This window comes from Babylonia areolata, chromosome 20 (genome assembly GCF_041734735.1).
Source record: "Babylonia areolata isolate BAREFJ2019XMU chromosome 20, ASM4173473v1, whole genome shotgun sequence".
Taxonomy (NCBI): domain Eukaryota; kingdom Metazoa; phylum Mollusca; class Gastropoda; order Neogastropoda; family Buccinidae; genus Babylonia; species Babylonia areolata.
Genome location: NC_134895.1, coordinates 38,853,858 through 38,871,376, shown reverse-complemented (window position 1 = coordinate 38,871,376; position 17,519 = coordinate 38,853,858). Strand labels below are relative to the sequence as shown.

Genomic DNA, 17,519 nt, shown 5'->3' with positions numbered 1-17,519 from the left:
GAGACAAGTCCAGCCTTCTGCCCTTCCACCCCGCGTGATTGTGTCATCAACCCCAGCTTGTGTCCGAGTTGGTCCTCCGCGAGTTCATCAATGAACGAAAGTTCTGGATAGCTGCTTGCATCGCTCGTCTTCTTCTTCCGCGTTCCCCAGGTCATGGTGTCAGATGGTCCATCCGGTCTGCAACGCCAAGTCCACCGTCCTCTGCAGTGCAGCAGGTGGTCACCAGAGCTTATTTATTTATTTATTGAGACATCTTACTATAGCGCATTTTCTTGAAGCTCTATGCGCTTTATTATTTTTCTTTTTTGTGCTCAACACGAGGCTTTCTTCACTGGCCGAAAAAAAAAACAAAACAAAAACAACCCCCCCCCACACACACAAAAAGAAAAAAAAACCCAAACAAACAAAAAATAAAAAAAAACAACAACAAAAAAACACACAGGCTTACACACACGCACACACACACACACACACATGCGCACACTCGTCTACAAATACGCACACACACGCTTACGCATTCGTACCTCGCATCCCCACTCCCCCCACACACCCACAATAAGAAAAAACAAATACACGAGATATATGCCCAATTACACATGGTCGACCTTGCCCCTTCCCCCGCACACACATGCTCACGCGCACCGACGTGGCTATTATGTATCTGTGTGTTACCGTTACGATGGACAATTATGCGATCTTTAATGTTCGACGTGTGTTTGAAATGTCTGGGTTTTTTTTTCCTTGTCCTGGTATACGTTGCATAATGTAGTAATTGTCTCTTTCTCTCATTCCCCATGACGATCTCTTTTGTGTATGCAGTTGATTTATTATGTGTGCTTGCCAGAGCGAACATGCGGCCGAGTGCGTGCGCAAGCGCAAGCTCTATGCGCTTTAGCTTCTCGAAGAGTTCCACCGCACAGGGTCACGATTTTCCTCTTCAGTGCATCGTTTGTCAATTCCTTGCGTTGACTGTTTGCTGATTATGACTGCCTGGTTCAACTGCAAGAAACTTATAATAAGAAGTAGCTATGGTTTTGCATAATTGATATTTCCTTGTGTTGTCTGCTTGGTTTAATTCTGAAAACCTTATATTAAGGATCAGCTATGGATTTGTACAGTTAATGTTTCTTTAAGTCGTTGGTTACGTATGTGTCTGTTTTTATTGATTAAAAGAATGGAGTATGTGTTCAGAAAACAATACGCACATGTGTTCTGTGGTGGATATTAGTTGAGAAATAAAACAAAAACAAAAGAAAAGAACAACTGAACTCCCCATCTTTAAAACACAAAACTAACACAAACAACATCAACAAAACAAAAACCAAAAAAACCCACAACCCCCCCACAAAAACACATACACAAAAGACCACAAAAAGAAAACAAAAAAAACAAAAACAAAAACAAAACAACAATCGTAGTTAGCTACAAACATAGGTTATCATAACCGCGTTTACTCAGATGCAAACATTCTGATCAAAACATCAAAATGCAAATCGCATACACTCACAGTCAACAACAAACGCGCGGGCGAGCGCGCGCGCGCGCGCGTGTGTATGTGTGTGTATATGTGTGTGTGTGTGTGTGTGTGTGTGTGTGTGTGTGTTACCGGTGATAATGTATATAGATTTCTCATCTAAAATGTGTTTGAATAAAATATTATGTAAAAATATGATCGTAAAATCTCGTGGAACTCAAACAGAGCAGGAAAGCAATTAAAATGAATGGTGTTTATTAATATTTATCATAACAATTATTTGACTGAAACGAAACATTCAGAAGTGAAACCATCTCAGCCGCAACCCCCCTAAACGCATCTGTAAGTGAACAACATTCAGATCGGAGCATCACACATCTCATAATTATGAAGCAGGTTATATGGCACTCTTAAGTGACATCAGTACAGTTCTGTAAAGCGCTCAAACAGCAGAGGAAACGTGACACTGAAGACCATACCAATATGTAGCAGTGAGCAGCATGGAAACTATATTGGGAAGCTTCCATGGCTGTTGTGTTGTGTTGTGTTGCGCTGCGTTGTGTTGTAATGCGTTGTGTTGTGTTGCATTATGTTGTGATATGATATGAAAGGATATGATTTGATATGAGTAATATGGTATCACATGGATACTTATAAAGCGCCTCTCCTCGGTCAGAGACCGGGCTCAAAGCACTTTACAAACACGGAGTCATTAACTCCTTGAGTGCCACAGCACGTATCACCTACGTGCACAGTAACGTCACTGATGAAGGGAAATAATTCTGGAAGGCTGAAAATTCACACAGTTTATCTAGAGTGGTATATCTCCAGACCATTTTCTCAGTTTTAGGCTTATTGTTTCGGAAAGTTGTATGACTCGAAACACCACTTTCTACTGTTTTTTTTCTCTCTCCAGCACTGAAGGGGTTAATGTTGCACGACAGGCTGCCTACCTGGGTGGAGCTGACTGACAGCTGCCGTTTGGGAGCTCCTATTTCGTTTCCTGTGTTATTCACTCAGGTTTCGGTCACGCACACACAGACACTCACACAGACATGTAACATTTCACGCGTATGTTTTGTTTATATTCCTCGCCACGTAGGCAGTCATACTCCGTTTTCGGGAAAGTGCATGCTGAGCACGTTCTTGTTTCTACAACCCACAGAACGCTGACATGGACTGCAGGACTTTTGACGGTGCGTATTTGATCTCTGCGCGCGTGTACACATGAAAGAGGGTTGAGGCACTTGCAGGTCTGTACATTATGTTGCTGACCTGAGAGATCGGAAAAATCTCCAGCCTTATCCCACCGGGTGTGACGGGGATCAAACTCAGGAAACCCGGGCTAGAATCCAGCACGCTCTGACCATTTGACCACCACACCAATTGTCCATGTTGTTTTGTCTTGTGCTTTTGTATGGCCAGCTGAAGGAAGGCCACCGCGAACTTGGAAGACCATGCAAGTGCTTCAAGGACACCTTAAAGACAAACCTCAAAGTCTGTGACATACACATCGCTTCCTGGGAGACTGATACCCTTGGCCGCTCTCGCTGGAGGATGCTGTACTCTAGTGGCATAAAGACGTTTGAAAACAAGGGAACGCTGGCCATTAAGGAAAAGCGTGAGCGAAGGAAGCAGGGCTCAACTTCTGGAGATGTTTTCCCCTGCAACACCTGTGGGAAGTGCTGCGCATCCAGGATCGGCCTCTTCTCCCATATGAGGACACACACCTACAGATAAGCCTGCCTGCCTACTCATCCGTCTGTCAGACGGGAGACTCGATCGATGTAGTCTTGTGTTTTGTCATATCTTATAATGGAAATTTGTGAACATAACTGATATGCCATTCTTTCTGGCCACGTAATTATTAGACCGTACGAAGTATACCTACGAGCTGTTCTCGGAAAGTAGACGAGAACGCAGTTCAGCATTTTATTTTTTATTCTGTCTGCGTGTACACATGCGTTTTTATCAACCGCGCCCGTGTACAATTCTACCATATAACATTACCCGAACGATTCATGTTGCCGTGGCTTCTTTTACACGCGCTACATTGCATGATACCTTTATTAGGACCTCGGCTTTACTGTCTTTTAATGGTACCGGGTAACCCACGCAATGGGTAGGGGACAGAAAACAAAGAGCTTAACGAGGGTCAGAGGAGTCGCATCCATTCATCCATCCATCCTGAAATCTGTCCGTCCAACTATCATTCCATCTGTCCATACATACGTTCATTCAATTTGTCCATACATACGTTCTTACATACGCAAACATATATAGTAGACATTCAGAGAGAGAGAGAGAGAGAGAGAGAGAGCACACGTGTGTGTATGCATTTATTGATTCTACACCAAATGTAGATCAGCGCCTTTCATCACAAGGAGCATGCTGACAAGGATTAACCACCATCGAATTTGACCGGAACTGTGTTTTAATCAGCAGTTGACGTCGTGGATAGTGTGTGTGTTCGCCCGCGAATTGTGTGTGTGTGTGTGTGTGTGTGTGTGTGTGTGTGTGTGTGTGTGTGTAGAAAGGTGATGGGTGGTAGTGGTGGAGGCAGTTAGCCGATGATCATGAACACAAACACGAGAAAAGCCTATAAATAAAGACGAGTTTCACAGCGTACAGCGTATGGAAAGCGTTCGTGCGACAGAACCCCACACCTATTTGACATAACCAGGCACTTATCTCAATCCAGCTGCACGTTACTGCACGCGTGATATACATACGCACATAAAATAATGTGTCTCAAACTCATTCTGTCCCACAACTTCATGCCTGCTACAACTCCCCTGGACCACTGCAGAAAAAACAGGGTGCTTCACTAAAACAGCGAAAATTGATAGAGAATTGTTGATTTAATCCGTCAAACAAAGCTTCGTTTTCATGCTTCCGGAATCCGTAAACGGTTCAGTTTAGAATGCTAACTGTACCAAGCAAGAATGAACGAAATTAGAATAGTGTGTTGGTATGAGAATATTCGTACCTGGTCCACAGGGGAAATAATTATGGTACGAGTTATCTCGCACCTGGAGTAGAATGAGTTTTTACAGCTACTATTCATTCGTTGACATGTACATCCAGTGCATGATATGCACTCCGAGGCTGTCACATTTCTTTTGTTTTTTTTCTGTTTTTTTTTTTTACCTTTTGAAGTTCAAGAAGCCAACTTAATAACGCGAAGAACCCCTTTTTTGGTTGTTATATATATGCAAACCATATAATTTTGACAAAAAAGAAAAAGAACAAGAGCTTCAAAATCAGCGAGCAGGGATTCCGAAAACAGGATAAAACCTCTTTGCTCATTGGTTGGTCAGAAACAAAACAACCCTTCGCAGTGTGGGCCAATCACGTTCAAGTTTCTTTTGTCTTCGTTGCTGGAAGTGGTCACGTCAGAGTCTGCAACAGAAAAAAAAGAATAATTTCATGAGACATATGCTTTATTTCGTTTCTGATGATAAAGTTTTAATTTTTGAAGGAAACTGCATTCACGTCTGGAAGATATGCCAATGAATACATGGAATATATATCAAAGAATCACATTGTATATGAAAGTAACAAAAATACTGGTTCATCTTTTTTTCCTGAACAAATTTACCAAGAACAACTAGTTCAATAGATGATAATGAAAGTCTCCAATGGAAATTATAAAATATACTTTCTTTTCGTCGCCGTATGATTTTATCCTGTGTATGATTCTGTTTTTGGTATGGTGAAAAGTATATTACGCATTGTGATGAAATTTTATCAAGGAAAAATTGTGTTTATATTTTATCCAATCATTCTACTGTTTGTATATTGAACGGCGTTTCATTGTGGTTTTCTAGACTATTCTCTATAACAATAAATGAAGCGTATCTTTGTAATCAAACGAAACATCGGCTTCTATTGACAAAATGATACAACTGAAACTTTTTTTCTTTTTCTTCTCATTAATTATTTTTACTTTTTGCTTGGGCGCGCACTCACAGAGACAGACTGAAACACAGACACAGATACGTATATACATACTCGCGCGCATGGACACACACACACACACACACACACACACACACACACACGAACACTTCCCCCTCCCCGCTCCTCCCTCCCCTTCCCTCCCCACCCACATACACACACAAACACGTACCGTAGAAGCGAACGCAAACCCCTCGTCGCAGCACCCCTCCGGTACCTTCTCCGGCTGTATGTGGTAGTCGCATGCCTCCACTGTGGCCTTGCCGTCATCCCGGGATTGGAACTCGAACTCGCGCCATACGGAGACGCTGCCCACGGGGACGGAGGCTGCCTTGGCCTTGGCCTGTGCCCGAAATCTCGCGGGTTGGGGTGAGTGGCAGCAGCTCTGGAGGTGATGGGGGAGCGAGAGGAGGAGGAGGGGGAGGCAGTTTGCGAGATGAGGGATTTGATCAGTTGCGGGGACAACATGTCGTAGAGTTTCTGCACAAGTTCTGGGTTCACGGGACTTTGTTGTCTTCCTCCTCCTTGTTGTTGTTGTTGTGGGGGTGGTCGTCGGTGGATGTGTCGTTGTGGTTGTGGTTTGGTTTGACGTTGTCTTTGTTGATGCTGGTGGTGTTGGTGTTGGGGTGGCGTGGGGTGGTAATGTCGTGGCGGTTGTGAAGATTGTTGTCGTCGTTGATGATGGTATGGGGGTTGTCTTTGTTGTTGTTGTTGTCGTTGTCGTTGCAGTGCTCGTTGTTGGTGAGACGGAGGCGGCGGTGGTGGGTAGTGCGGTTGTTGTTGTCGCTGGTGTGGATATAGTGCTGGTTGTTGTTGTTGTTGGTATGGAAGCTGTTGTTGGTAAGGTTGTTTGTGATAGGGTTGTTGTGGGTAATATTGCTGTTGGTACTGAACTGGTGGGGTCTGAGGCGGATAGTGTTCGTACTGGCGTGCTCGTTTCTGGTACAGCTGTAACGGGTTCGGGTTAAATGTTTGTCCTCGTTGCTGCCGCTGTTGTTGCTGCTGTTGCTGATGTTGCTGTTGCTGATGTTGCTGAGGCTGACGTTGCCTTTGTTGTTGTTGTTGATGCTGCTGTCGTTGCTGTTGTCGGTTTTGTTGTTGTTGTTGTTGTTGTTGCTGTTGCAGAAAGTATTGCTGTATTTGTCGTAGTTTTGCTGATTGTTTTCCATCTTGTTTAACCTGTTGCTGCCCTCCTCTACTCTGCTGCTGCTGACCAGGTTGCTGCTGCCTTGACTGGGAGGAGGAGGAGGAGGAGGAAGAGGAAGAGGAGGCGTCACCAAACTGAGAGAACATCCGCTCCATGAGGCTACCCTTGGACTGGTGGGAAGGGGATCCTTGCAGAGCCTTGCCCGCAGCAGATCCCCCGCTGTCACCGCCGGAAGGAGAGCCCTGGGGCTTTTTAGACGCAGAAGGAGGAGGCCCGAACTGCATGAAGGAGTTAAACATCTCCTTGCCGACCGCCTTGTCCGCAGGGTCGATGAAGAAGGAGCGGAACCACGTGCTGTGGATGGAGGAGGAGGGCTGGGACGACCCCGAGCCCAGATCCCCTCCCGCGTACAGACCCGAGGAAGGCCCGTCCAGACCGCCAAATCCGGGTACTCCTCCCATCCCTCCTCCTCCTCCTCCCCCTCCACCTCCTCCACCTCCTCCACCTCCTCCTCCGCTCATGGATGGCAGCGCGGACCCGTCGGACAGGGTCTGGACGTAGATGTCCCACATGCCGGCGATGGCAGGGTCATTGACGGCGTTTGCCCTCAGGTCCGCGAGGTCCCTGGAGGTCTGCTTGGCCACCTCGTGCAGGAAGGCGTTCCAGTGGGGGTTCGCCGGGGACTTGAGGTCGTAGGGCACTGAGCGGAGGTTGGTGATCCTGGGCAATGAGGCCCTAGTCCTGTAGGAGGAAGAGGAGGAGGAGGAGGAGGTCAAGGTTCTCAAGTTTTTGTTAGTAATTCTATGATTTTTGTTGGAGCGTGGAAGAGGACGGGGTCGTTTAGCAAAGCACATGGCCTCAACTCCTGAACAAGAATTGGCAACATTCGCATTTCTTCCTCTGTAGTTTCGTTTCGAAGACGGAAAAGTTGTAAAATGGTTAATAACATTGTAATATATACCTACGTTTCTCCCCCCATCGAATACCGTAAAGATTTGTAAGATATGAGTGGAGGGGAATAAATATAGAGTATGTTATAAAGTTACTAACCATTTTACCACTTTTCTGTCTTCGAAACGAAAGAGAACAGGTGAAGAAGTGTGGATATTGCCGAAAAAATAAACGAAATGCTAAATTAAACGCACACACAGGCGTGCATGTACGCACGTACGAACACATCACAACACAACACAACACAACACAACACACACACACACACACACACACACACACACACACACACACACACACACACACAGAGGTTTTCCAGGTTTTCATAAACCTTTAACTCATAGAGCATAGATGATGACAACATGGTTTAACAACATGCCTCCAACTCGTGAACCATTGACCCCTATGGGACATGGAGGATGATAACATGGCTTAACAAACCACTGAAACATTGGAGTTTCCCGCTTCTTGAGTTTTCCCGTTTGTTTACCAGTAGAACCACTGAAACAATAAGCTTTCCCATGTCTTATTGGCAACCAATGAAAGATTGGGTTTCCCCTCTCTTAATAGTAACCACGGAAGAACTGAGTTTTGCCGTTTCTTCGATTGGCAACAACTGAAACATTGGGTTTTCCCGTTTCTTAATGGCACGACTACAGAATCATTGTGCTTTCCCGTTTCTTGCTGATAACCACTGAAACATTCTGCTTTCCCGTTTCTTACTGATATGACTCCGGAAACATTGTGTTATCATCTTTCTTAATGGTTTAAATCACTGAAAAATTTGGTTTCCCGTTTTTTACCAGTAGAGCCAATGAAACAATGGGTTTTCCCGTCTCTTACTGATGACCACTGTAATATTGGGTTTCCCTCTATTACTAGTGACCACTGAAGCAGTTGGCTTTCCTGATTCTTACAGGTTTCACTACTAAACGTTGTGCTTTCCCATTTCTTATTGACAACCAATCAAACATTGGGTTTTCCCGTTTCTTGGGTTAACCTTTTTCTTACTGATATTGCCCCTAAACAATGGGTTTTCCCGTTTCTTACTCATAACTACTGAAACATTGGGTCCCTCCCCCGTCTTTTTTTTTTTTTTTTTTTATACTCGTGACCACTGAAACATTGTGTTTTCCCGTTTCTTACTGGCATGACTACGGAAATATTGTGCTCTCCGTTTCTTACTCATAACCAATGAAACATTTGGTTTTCCCTTTCTTACTGGAGACCACAGAAACATTGTGCTTTCCCGTTTCATACTCGTGTTACTATGGGAACATTGGTTTTTCCCGTTTCTTACCCATAACCACTGAAAAATTGTGTTTTCCCGTTTCTGACAGGTATGACCACGGAAACATTGTGCTTTCCAGTTTCTTACCAATAACCAGTGAAACATTGGGATTTTCCGTTTCTTACTGGTGACTACTGAAGCATCCGATTTACTCGTTTTTGCTGTTATAACATCTGAAATTTTGTGATTTCCACTTTCTTACTAATAATCACTAGAATACTGGGCTTTTTGCTGATAACCACTGAAACATTGTGCTTTCCAGTTTCTCACTGGTAGCCACTAACATATTGAGTTTTCCAGTTTCTTGGGTTTCCCGTTTCTCACTGGTAGCCAATGAAACATTGCACTTTCCCGTTTCTCACTGGTATGACAATGGAAACATTGTGTTTTTCGTTTCTTACTGATAACCACTGAAACAATGGGTTTCGCGTTTATTACTCATAACCAATGCAACATTGTGCTTTCCCGTTTCTTATTGATAACTTATTTCGTACTGGTGACCACCGATACATTGGGTTTTTCCATTTCTTACTGCTACGAATACAGAAACATTGTGCTTTCCCGTTTCTTACTGCTATGACTTCGGAAAAATAGGGTTTTCGCGTTTCTTACTGGTGACCAGTGAACATTGTGTTTTCCTGTTTCTTACTGGTATAACTACGGAAACATTGTGCTTTCCCGTTTCTTACTCATAACCACTGAAACATTGGGTTTTCCCTTTTCTTGGGTTTTCCCATTTCATACTGGTTTTACAACTGAAACATTTTGCTTTCCGATTTCTTGCTGATAAACACTAGAGCATTGTGCTTTCCCGTTTCTTACTGATAACCAATCAAACATTGGGATTTTCCGTTTATCAGGTTTTTCCGTTTCTCACTTGTAACCACTGAATCATTATGCTTTCCCGTTTCTCACTGGTAACAACTGAAATACTGGGATTTCCCGTTTCGTACTGGTAACCACTAAAACATTTAGGTTTTCCCGTTTCTGAGGCATTGCCGTTTCTTACTGGTAACCACTGAAACATTGTTTTCCCGTTTATTACTGGTATGACTACGGAAACGTGCTTCCACGTTTCTTGGGTTTACCCTCTTCTTACTGGAATAACTACTTGAACATTGTGCCTTCCCGTTTCTTGGGTTTACCCTTTTTTTTTTTTTACTGGAATGACCTCCATAGGGGGGATGGACTGAACCCAGTTTGACGAGTACTGACCTGCTGCTGGCGACCTTGGTTCTCGGGCGGCTGCCTCGGCTGAAGGCAGAAGACCTCGCGGAGGACGACCCGAAGACCGCTCCGCTCACAGCGTCTGTGGGAAAGCAAGAGGACTGTGTTCAGTTCAGTTCAGTTCACTTCAGATCAGTTCAGCTTCTCAAGGACAAAGGAGGCGTCACTGCGTTCGGACAAATCCATGATTATAATTATGCTTTACCACATCCGCTAAGCAGATGCCTGACCAGTAGCGTATCTAAACGCCTTTGTAGGCCTTGACGCAAAAAAGAAGATAAAACAGAATATATAAATAAATGAATGAATAAAGAAATGAATAAATAGATAAATGAATAAAAAAAAATCCAATAAACAAAAATCATAAATGAAATAAGAATGGATTTTTTTTTAAAGCAAAGAGAAAAGGAAAAGCGGAGCAAAGCAGAATGACTTTGCAGCGCTATTGATAAAAGGATGACAAAGAGAGTCCTGTTTTGGAAGCAAGACGATCAATGAATTGGTTGATACAGACGACAATAAAAAAACAAACAACAACAACAACAACAAAAACAAACAGAAAAAAACAACAACAACCAAACTCAATAGACCTGACACCAGACAGGCTATTTCTAGACTGACACTGATTGACAGATGCCAACACCTGGCAGCTGGCATGAACATGATGAAGGTCACATTGCACAGCTCTGATATTGGATTTTTTGACATGCTGTTTTGAATTTGACAATACTCGCACAATTTGCGTCTGAACATTTAGATATTTCGCAGACTTGTTGATGATATCCTAAGGTTACTGTGTGAAAATTTTCAATGAATTCGGCTTCTCTATCACTGAGAAAATACTTGTCAAAAAGTGGTTCACTTTTTTGGGTGACACCTGATATAGCGTCTATTCTCGGTCATTTGCACAACTGAACAGGCTGCCTACCTGGGTAGAGCCGACTGAGAGTTGCTTTTAGGCACTCATCACTCGTTTCCTGTGTCATTAGGGCAGGCTTCAGACACGCGATGGAGGGGTCGTTTGAGAAGAAATTTTGCCAGTGACAGTTCTCTGTGAGTTGTTTTACGTGCGTAAAGTGCATGCTCCACACACAGGACAATACAACAATACGATTATGACGGGATTTTTTTAAAATTCGAGATACGATTACTCATACCATGCGTTAAGATTTCCATCCATGCATACGAGGGAGGGGGCGAGGGGGAAAACAGTCTGCAAAGCAATGCACTGTAGATTTGGGAGGTGGCATTTATGTTGATGGCACGGCAGATTAAGGGACATGGATACAAACGTATATAACCAGAAGAAGAACAAGAAGAACAAGAACATGAACAAGAAGAACAGGAACAAGATGAAGAACAAGAAGAAGCACCCTCCTCCCCCCCTCCCCCTCCAAAAAAAAAAAAAAAAAAAAAAATCTCTAGCCAGCTAACCAGCCAACCACTACCAAATTGATTAATGGTGCGAACGCCCAGACCATGACGGGTACAAGACAGGAAGATTCAAGGACCTAACAGCCAAATTACTCATTGGGTATTCAGACACAGAAACCGACACCTCCAATATATACTGGCCTGTCAAAAGGGACTGTGAAACAACACTGTTGTTTCTCTCGCAGAAAGCTGGGGGAAGGAAAGAAGGGGGCTGGGGGAGGGGGAGTGTTGGGAGGGGAGGGGAAAGTACCACAAGAACAACAGCAGAGAGAGAGGGGGAGGAGGAGGGGGGGGGTGGAAGGCAGAGTGGTGAAAGGGTGGGGGGGGGATGTGAGGGTGTGGAGGAGTCAAGAGACATATTTGCTCACGAACAATGAGACAATTGAAAAAGAAGAACATGTCGCTGCTTCATCTAGGATCTGTAAAGAATTAAAGGTTCGTGTTAACTTCTGACAGGTCCTGAGTAATTACTGCGGTAATTACTCCCCCCCCCCACACACACACACATCCCCCAAGAAAAAAAGAAAAAGCTTTTAGCAAATCCAGTAGAGGGGTGGAATTCAAAACACATTATGTGATAATAAGGCAATGACGCAGCAACACTAAAGCAGCTGTAACCTGGGTTTTCTGAGGCAGTAGTTTGCACACAGGACGTAATGTTTCTTCAAAACACAATGTTTCTATTTTTATTATATACTTTCCGGTAGGTTTCTTGCAGGTGCGTGTTGTTGCGTTTCTAGATTTAATCCCTCTTTCCGGGAGGAAAAAAACAACCCAGAATGGGTGTGAACACACACACACACACACACACACACACACACACACACACACACACACACACACACACACAACTATATATGTAACACAGAATAACACACTCACACACACACACACACACACACACACACACACACACACACGGAATATGTATATGAAATATATGTGTGTGTGCGCGTTGCGTTATATGTGTGTGTGTGTGTGTGTGTGTGTGCGCGCGCGTGCGCACGTGCGTGTGTGTTATTGTGCATCAAACACAGACACTGCCTGTTTCGACAGAAAGAGATGATAATTATATTCACGCTGAAGGACATAACTGGCCTAATGACAGACGTGGGGGGCCATTAGTGTTGTACGGGTATTAAGCGTTGTCACGGGCTTCTTAAGAATTGTGTTCTGGTGCATAGCATTTTGCTGCACTGTGTCGGTAAAGGACATGATGATGACCTTTGATTTCTAATGGAAGCCGTAAAAATGTTGTGCGGGTGTTTGTTATTCGTTGCGTTGGGCTGGTAAGAATTGTGTTTTGGCGTATATTATTCTATTGTGCTTATCATGTTGTTATGTCAACATTGTATTGTATTGTATTGTATTGTATTGTAATGTGTTACATTGTATTGTAATGTGTTGCATTGTGTTGCATTGTGTTGCATTGCATTGCATTGTATTGTGTTGCATTGTATTTATATTGTATTGCACTGCATTGTACTGTATTGTATTGCATTATATTGTATTGTGTTGCATTGCATTGTATTGCATCGTATTGTATTGTATTGTACTGTATTGTATTGTATTGCATTGTACTGCATTATATTGTATTGCATAGCAGAAAGCAGAAGGTGCAACTTGGGCTTGACACTGCCCATTATAATCAAAATTCTAGCTCAGATAGTCGCAACAACAGTTGCCTCCTTTACTGTCTTGATGGTCGTAGTCGGTCACGATTCATTTTGTTTTAAACGTATCGTATTATGTCGTATTGTATCGTTTCGTTTCTAGAAGAGTACCTTGTGATTTTTTTTTGTTTTTTTGCTGCCCCATCATCTGCGCCGTTTGAGTGGCATTACTCCCACGCTGCTCATTCCGAGTTTACCCCATACAACAGCCACACCCGGGCTCATCTGTCACAGTCCCAGTGCCGGCAGTCCACAAGGAACCATCGATGTCAGGTAGGTCGCCATGAGGCCATACACCAGAAGAGACCCTACACTGCTCCTCGTGACTTTGTTCATGTTAAATCTGGGAACTCCAATACATTCGGCTAACCCTTTCACACCGATGGGAGCTGAAAATGCGACCAGATCATGCATGGGTTGGTTACCACCTGCGAACCCGGCGACTGCTCTTAATTCACGTTCTGTGGTGGGACAGGCCACATTTCGTACACATTACAGGGGAATCCCCAAGCTATTTTTAGACGCCAACATTTTTCTCCAATGTTTCTGAGAATGCCAGGGAATTTTGGACTCTAAATGGGATTGGTAGTGAAAAGGTTAATAACAAGTTTCAACGGGAAGAGAGAAGGGGACAGGTATGGCAGAAACCCCAGACATCCACGTGTTTATGGGGGCATACAAATTACGTACACTTCACAAGTGAGAGTGAGGAATGGTGAGCAATTTAATTATCATAACACGCACCCCAAAGCATACAAAAACAGACGCAAGCATACACACACACACACACACACACACACACACACACACACACACACGCGGACACAGACACACAGGTACACAGACACACAGACATAAACGCACGCACAGAGATACAGACACACACACTCACACGCAAAGAGAGAGAGAGAGAGAGAGAGAGAGAGAGAGAGAGAGAGAGAGAGAGAGAGAGAGACAGACAGACAGACAGACACTCGAAGGAAACGTCAACGTTTTATGAGGGCATGCAAATTAGACCTCGCAGCTGTGAAAAATAGTGAGAAACTGTCAGTGGTGATGGAATTATAACACGCACAGTGCCACACAGACAAACCATTTAACTCACTCAGTACGGCCAGTCCTCTCTTCTCCTCTACACAGACCCCTCGGATGTCCAGTGGGTGTCTGAATGACCCAACCTTTAGCTTCCGTCGTCAAAATTGTCGTATTCTTTGTCAACATTCACGTCTTCAGTATAAGAGCCTTCCGCTTGTAATGTTTTGATGGTGGTAATTGGGGAGAAACGCTGTTAACGTCGTCTCTTTCGCCGTTCGTATGGAGAGAGTTAAGATTCACGCTTATTATCTTAGTTCAGTCATATCTCTCAAAACAGTGAAGCTAAGGCTGATCGTACATTGTACACACACACACACACACACACACACACACGCGCGCGCGCGCGCGCACGCACACGCATGCACACATAAACGTGCACAACAGATATGCAAACAGATATGCAGTCTCACAGATATGAAAGTACAAACAAATGTTTTTTTCATTTAACTCTAAAACCTCGTCAGTTGACTCTCTCAGACTTTGGTCCGATTCGAAGACCAATTCTGAGTCTAACTTTCCGACTATTATCTGATGCATTACGGACTAAATATTGTTATAATGTCAAGTGCATATGCTTTTGTAAACTGGCGGAGCATATAATTTTTGACTGTGGTTTCATGAAGCGAAAGTGACTGAGAACGTTGAGTTTTTGACTTTTTGCATTCATGTTTCGCTTGTTAGATTAACGACTTCTCTTTTATGAAGTCCTTTAAGTAAGTAATTTTCTGTAATTGTATTTAGATTTTTTTTCACCCCCCCCCCTCCCTGATATGATCGGTTTCCCCCAACTCTGTGCAGTGCGTGCATGTGTGAGTATGCATAAGTTTTTGTATTGATATGTACTTGAATGTTTCCTAATTTCTACTGTATCTGGGTTTGTGTATGATTTTCGATTTATGTTCGTACCTTGTTATGTACTATCACCCCCCCCCCCGCCACCCCCCCCCCCAGCCCCCTCCTCCAATATTCCTTGTGACCCCGGTACACTTGGTAATAAAGACATATTCTATTCTAAGACATATTCTATTCTATTATATTGTAACTCACCATTCATCCACACCCCTCTCCTCTTCTAATCGATAATACTCAAATGTAAGATAAGATAAGATAAGATAAGAATAACTTTATTATCTCCAACCGGAGAAATTTGGTGATGCACTGATACTTTAGCAAAATGTCTTCAGTCACTGATACAAAACTCCTCCTCCACAAACAAATGTTCACACGTACACGTTACGATATAAAATGTTCCTCCTCCATATGGCTGCCTACATGGCGGGTAAAAAACACACGGTCATACACGTAAAAGCCCACTCGCATGTATACGAGTGAACCTAGGAGTTGCAGCCCGCGAACGTTGAAGAAGAAGAAGAAGATGATGAAGAAGAAGAAGGAGGAGGAGGAGGAGGAGGAGGAGGAGGAGGAGGAGAAGAAGAAGAAGAAGAAGAAGAAGAAGAAGAAGAAGAAGAAGAAGAAGAAGAAGAAGTTTTCTCCCCCAGAAAAGTATATTACTTCCGCAGTTGATACGACAGATTGCTGGGAATCATTTTACACACACTGAATATCACCATATCTTACGCTTAGACCTACCATCTCCCAAACCCCTGTTCTTATATTGGACTGAAAGGGCTGGATAACAATACCAAAAATATAGTGAGATTGTGTGTGTGTGTGTGTGTGTGTGTGTGTGTGTGTGTGTGTGTGTGTGTGTGTGTGTGTGTGTGTGTGTGTGTGTGTGTATTCCGGTATGTACGTATGTAACTATATCATGGCATGGAATTTATGATCGCCTTGATTGCCGAAGCCGCCTTAGCGAGACGTACATTCATTATTCTATTGTCATAGCGTTTCCCTTTGTTGTTGGCGACAGTCCAGTTTCATCAGCGTTCACACACATCCCTCATTTTGCTAATCCGCGTCTGACACGCTCGTGTTTCTTTCTTTGTTCCGGAATTTGTCTGTGATTCCCTCTCTTTGTCTCTCCGCCTGTTTGTCTGTCTGTCTGTATGTTCATTTGCACCCCCCACCTCTCTCTCTCTCTCTCTCACATACACACTCTCTCTCCTCTCTCTATCATACACTCTCTCTTTCCTCTCTCTCCTCTCTCACCTCTCAATTTTCTGTCTGCCTCTGTCGTCTCTCTCTCTCTCTCTCTGTATCTCCCTCTATGTCTGTCTGTCTGTATATGTCTGTCTCTATTACCAGGCCCTGTGTGTGTGTGTGTGTGTGTGTGTGTGTGTGTGTGTGTGTGTGTGTCTGTGTGCGCGTGTAAACTGGACTTGGATATAGGGTGATATATTGTGTTGGGTGAGCGACGAGCCTATGGATGCACAATTAATTTCCTATTGGATGAATAAAGATGTATTGTATTGTATTGTATTGTATTGTATTATGTGGCTCTTGTAGAGGCGCCGTTGCAGAACTGGTTAGGCGCTAGACCTCTGATCCAGGGCACACCAGTGATCAAGAGGTGGAGTCCCCGTTTCAGCATGATGTTGCGTCCTTGTGGGGGAAAAAACCCCAACAACAACAGCTCTTTACTCTGATTTCCCTCACTCCCATCCAAGAGTATATCGATACGTAACCTGACTTCGGCTGGAGAAGGAAAAAACCCCAAAACAAACACACACAAAACCAGGCGTGATTTGTATTTGTATTTCTCTTTTTATCACAATAGATTTCTCTGTGTGAAATCTGGGCTGCTCTCCCCAGGGGGAGCGCGTCGCTACACTACAGCACCATCCCTTTTTTTTGTATTTTTTTCCTGCGTGCAGTTTTATTTGTTTTTCCTATCGAAGTGGATTTTTCTACAGAATTTTGCCAGGAACAACCCTTTTGTTGCCGTGGGTTCTTTTACGTGCGCTAAGTGCATGCTAATACACGGGACCTCGGTTTATCGTCTCATCCGAATGACTAGCGTCCAGACCACCACTCAAGGTCTAGTGGAGGTCTAAAGGAGGACTGGGCCCAGACTTCCTATGCCGAGCCCTAGACAGAGTGGGTGTGAGTTTACCTACCACCCCTGGCAGGTGATACAATTCTAATAGGACTTCTGATCTGTTTTGAAGTGGAGTTTTACCATCTGTTGGCTGTTGCTCTTACGGTCAAGTGGTTCCAGACTGTGTTGTTCGTTCAGTCTGTTTCTAGATTCCCCCCTTTTCTGTTTTTTTTGGTTTTGTCCGCCTCTCTTGCCTTCTCTATTTTCCCCCAGCCTTCCCGTCTCCTCTGTTTTTCTGTCCTTCTACTCACTCTGTGTTCAGTGTTCAG

At 43.8% G+C, this 17,519-nt stretch overlaps 1 protein-coding gene across 1 annotated transcript in view; it reads right to left on the bottom strand.

Annotated features, from left to right (window-relative positions):
• Positions 1 to 4,003: 4,003 nt before the first annotated feature.
• Positions 4,004 to 17,519, bottom strand: part of LOC143294604 (uncharacterized) — a 35,842-nt gene continuing 22,326 nt past the window's right edge. Inside the window, exons 2-4 of the mRNA XM_076605980.1 lie at positions 10,039 to 10,132; positions 5,607 to 7,322; positions 4,004 to 4,876 (exon numbers count right to left, since the gene is read on the bottom strand). Of these exons, the coding sequence (XP_076462095.1) occupies positions 4,870 to 4,876; positions 5,607 to 7,322; positions 10,039 to 10,132 (1,817 nt within the window). The 3' untranslated portion in view covers positions 4,004 to 4,869. The remainder of the gene's footprint in view (positions 4,877 to 5,606; positions 7,323 to 10,038; positions 10,133 to 17,519) is intronic.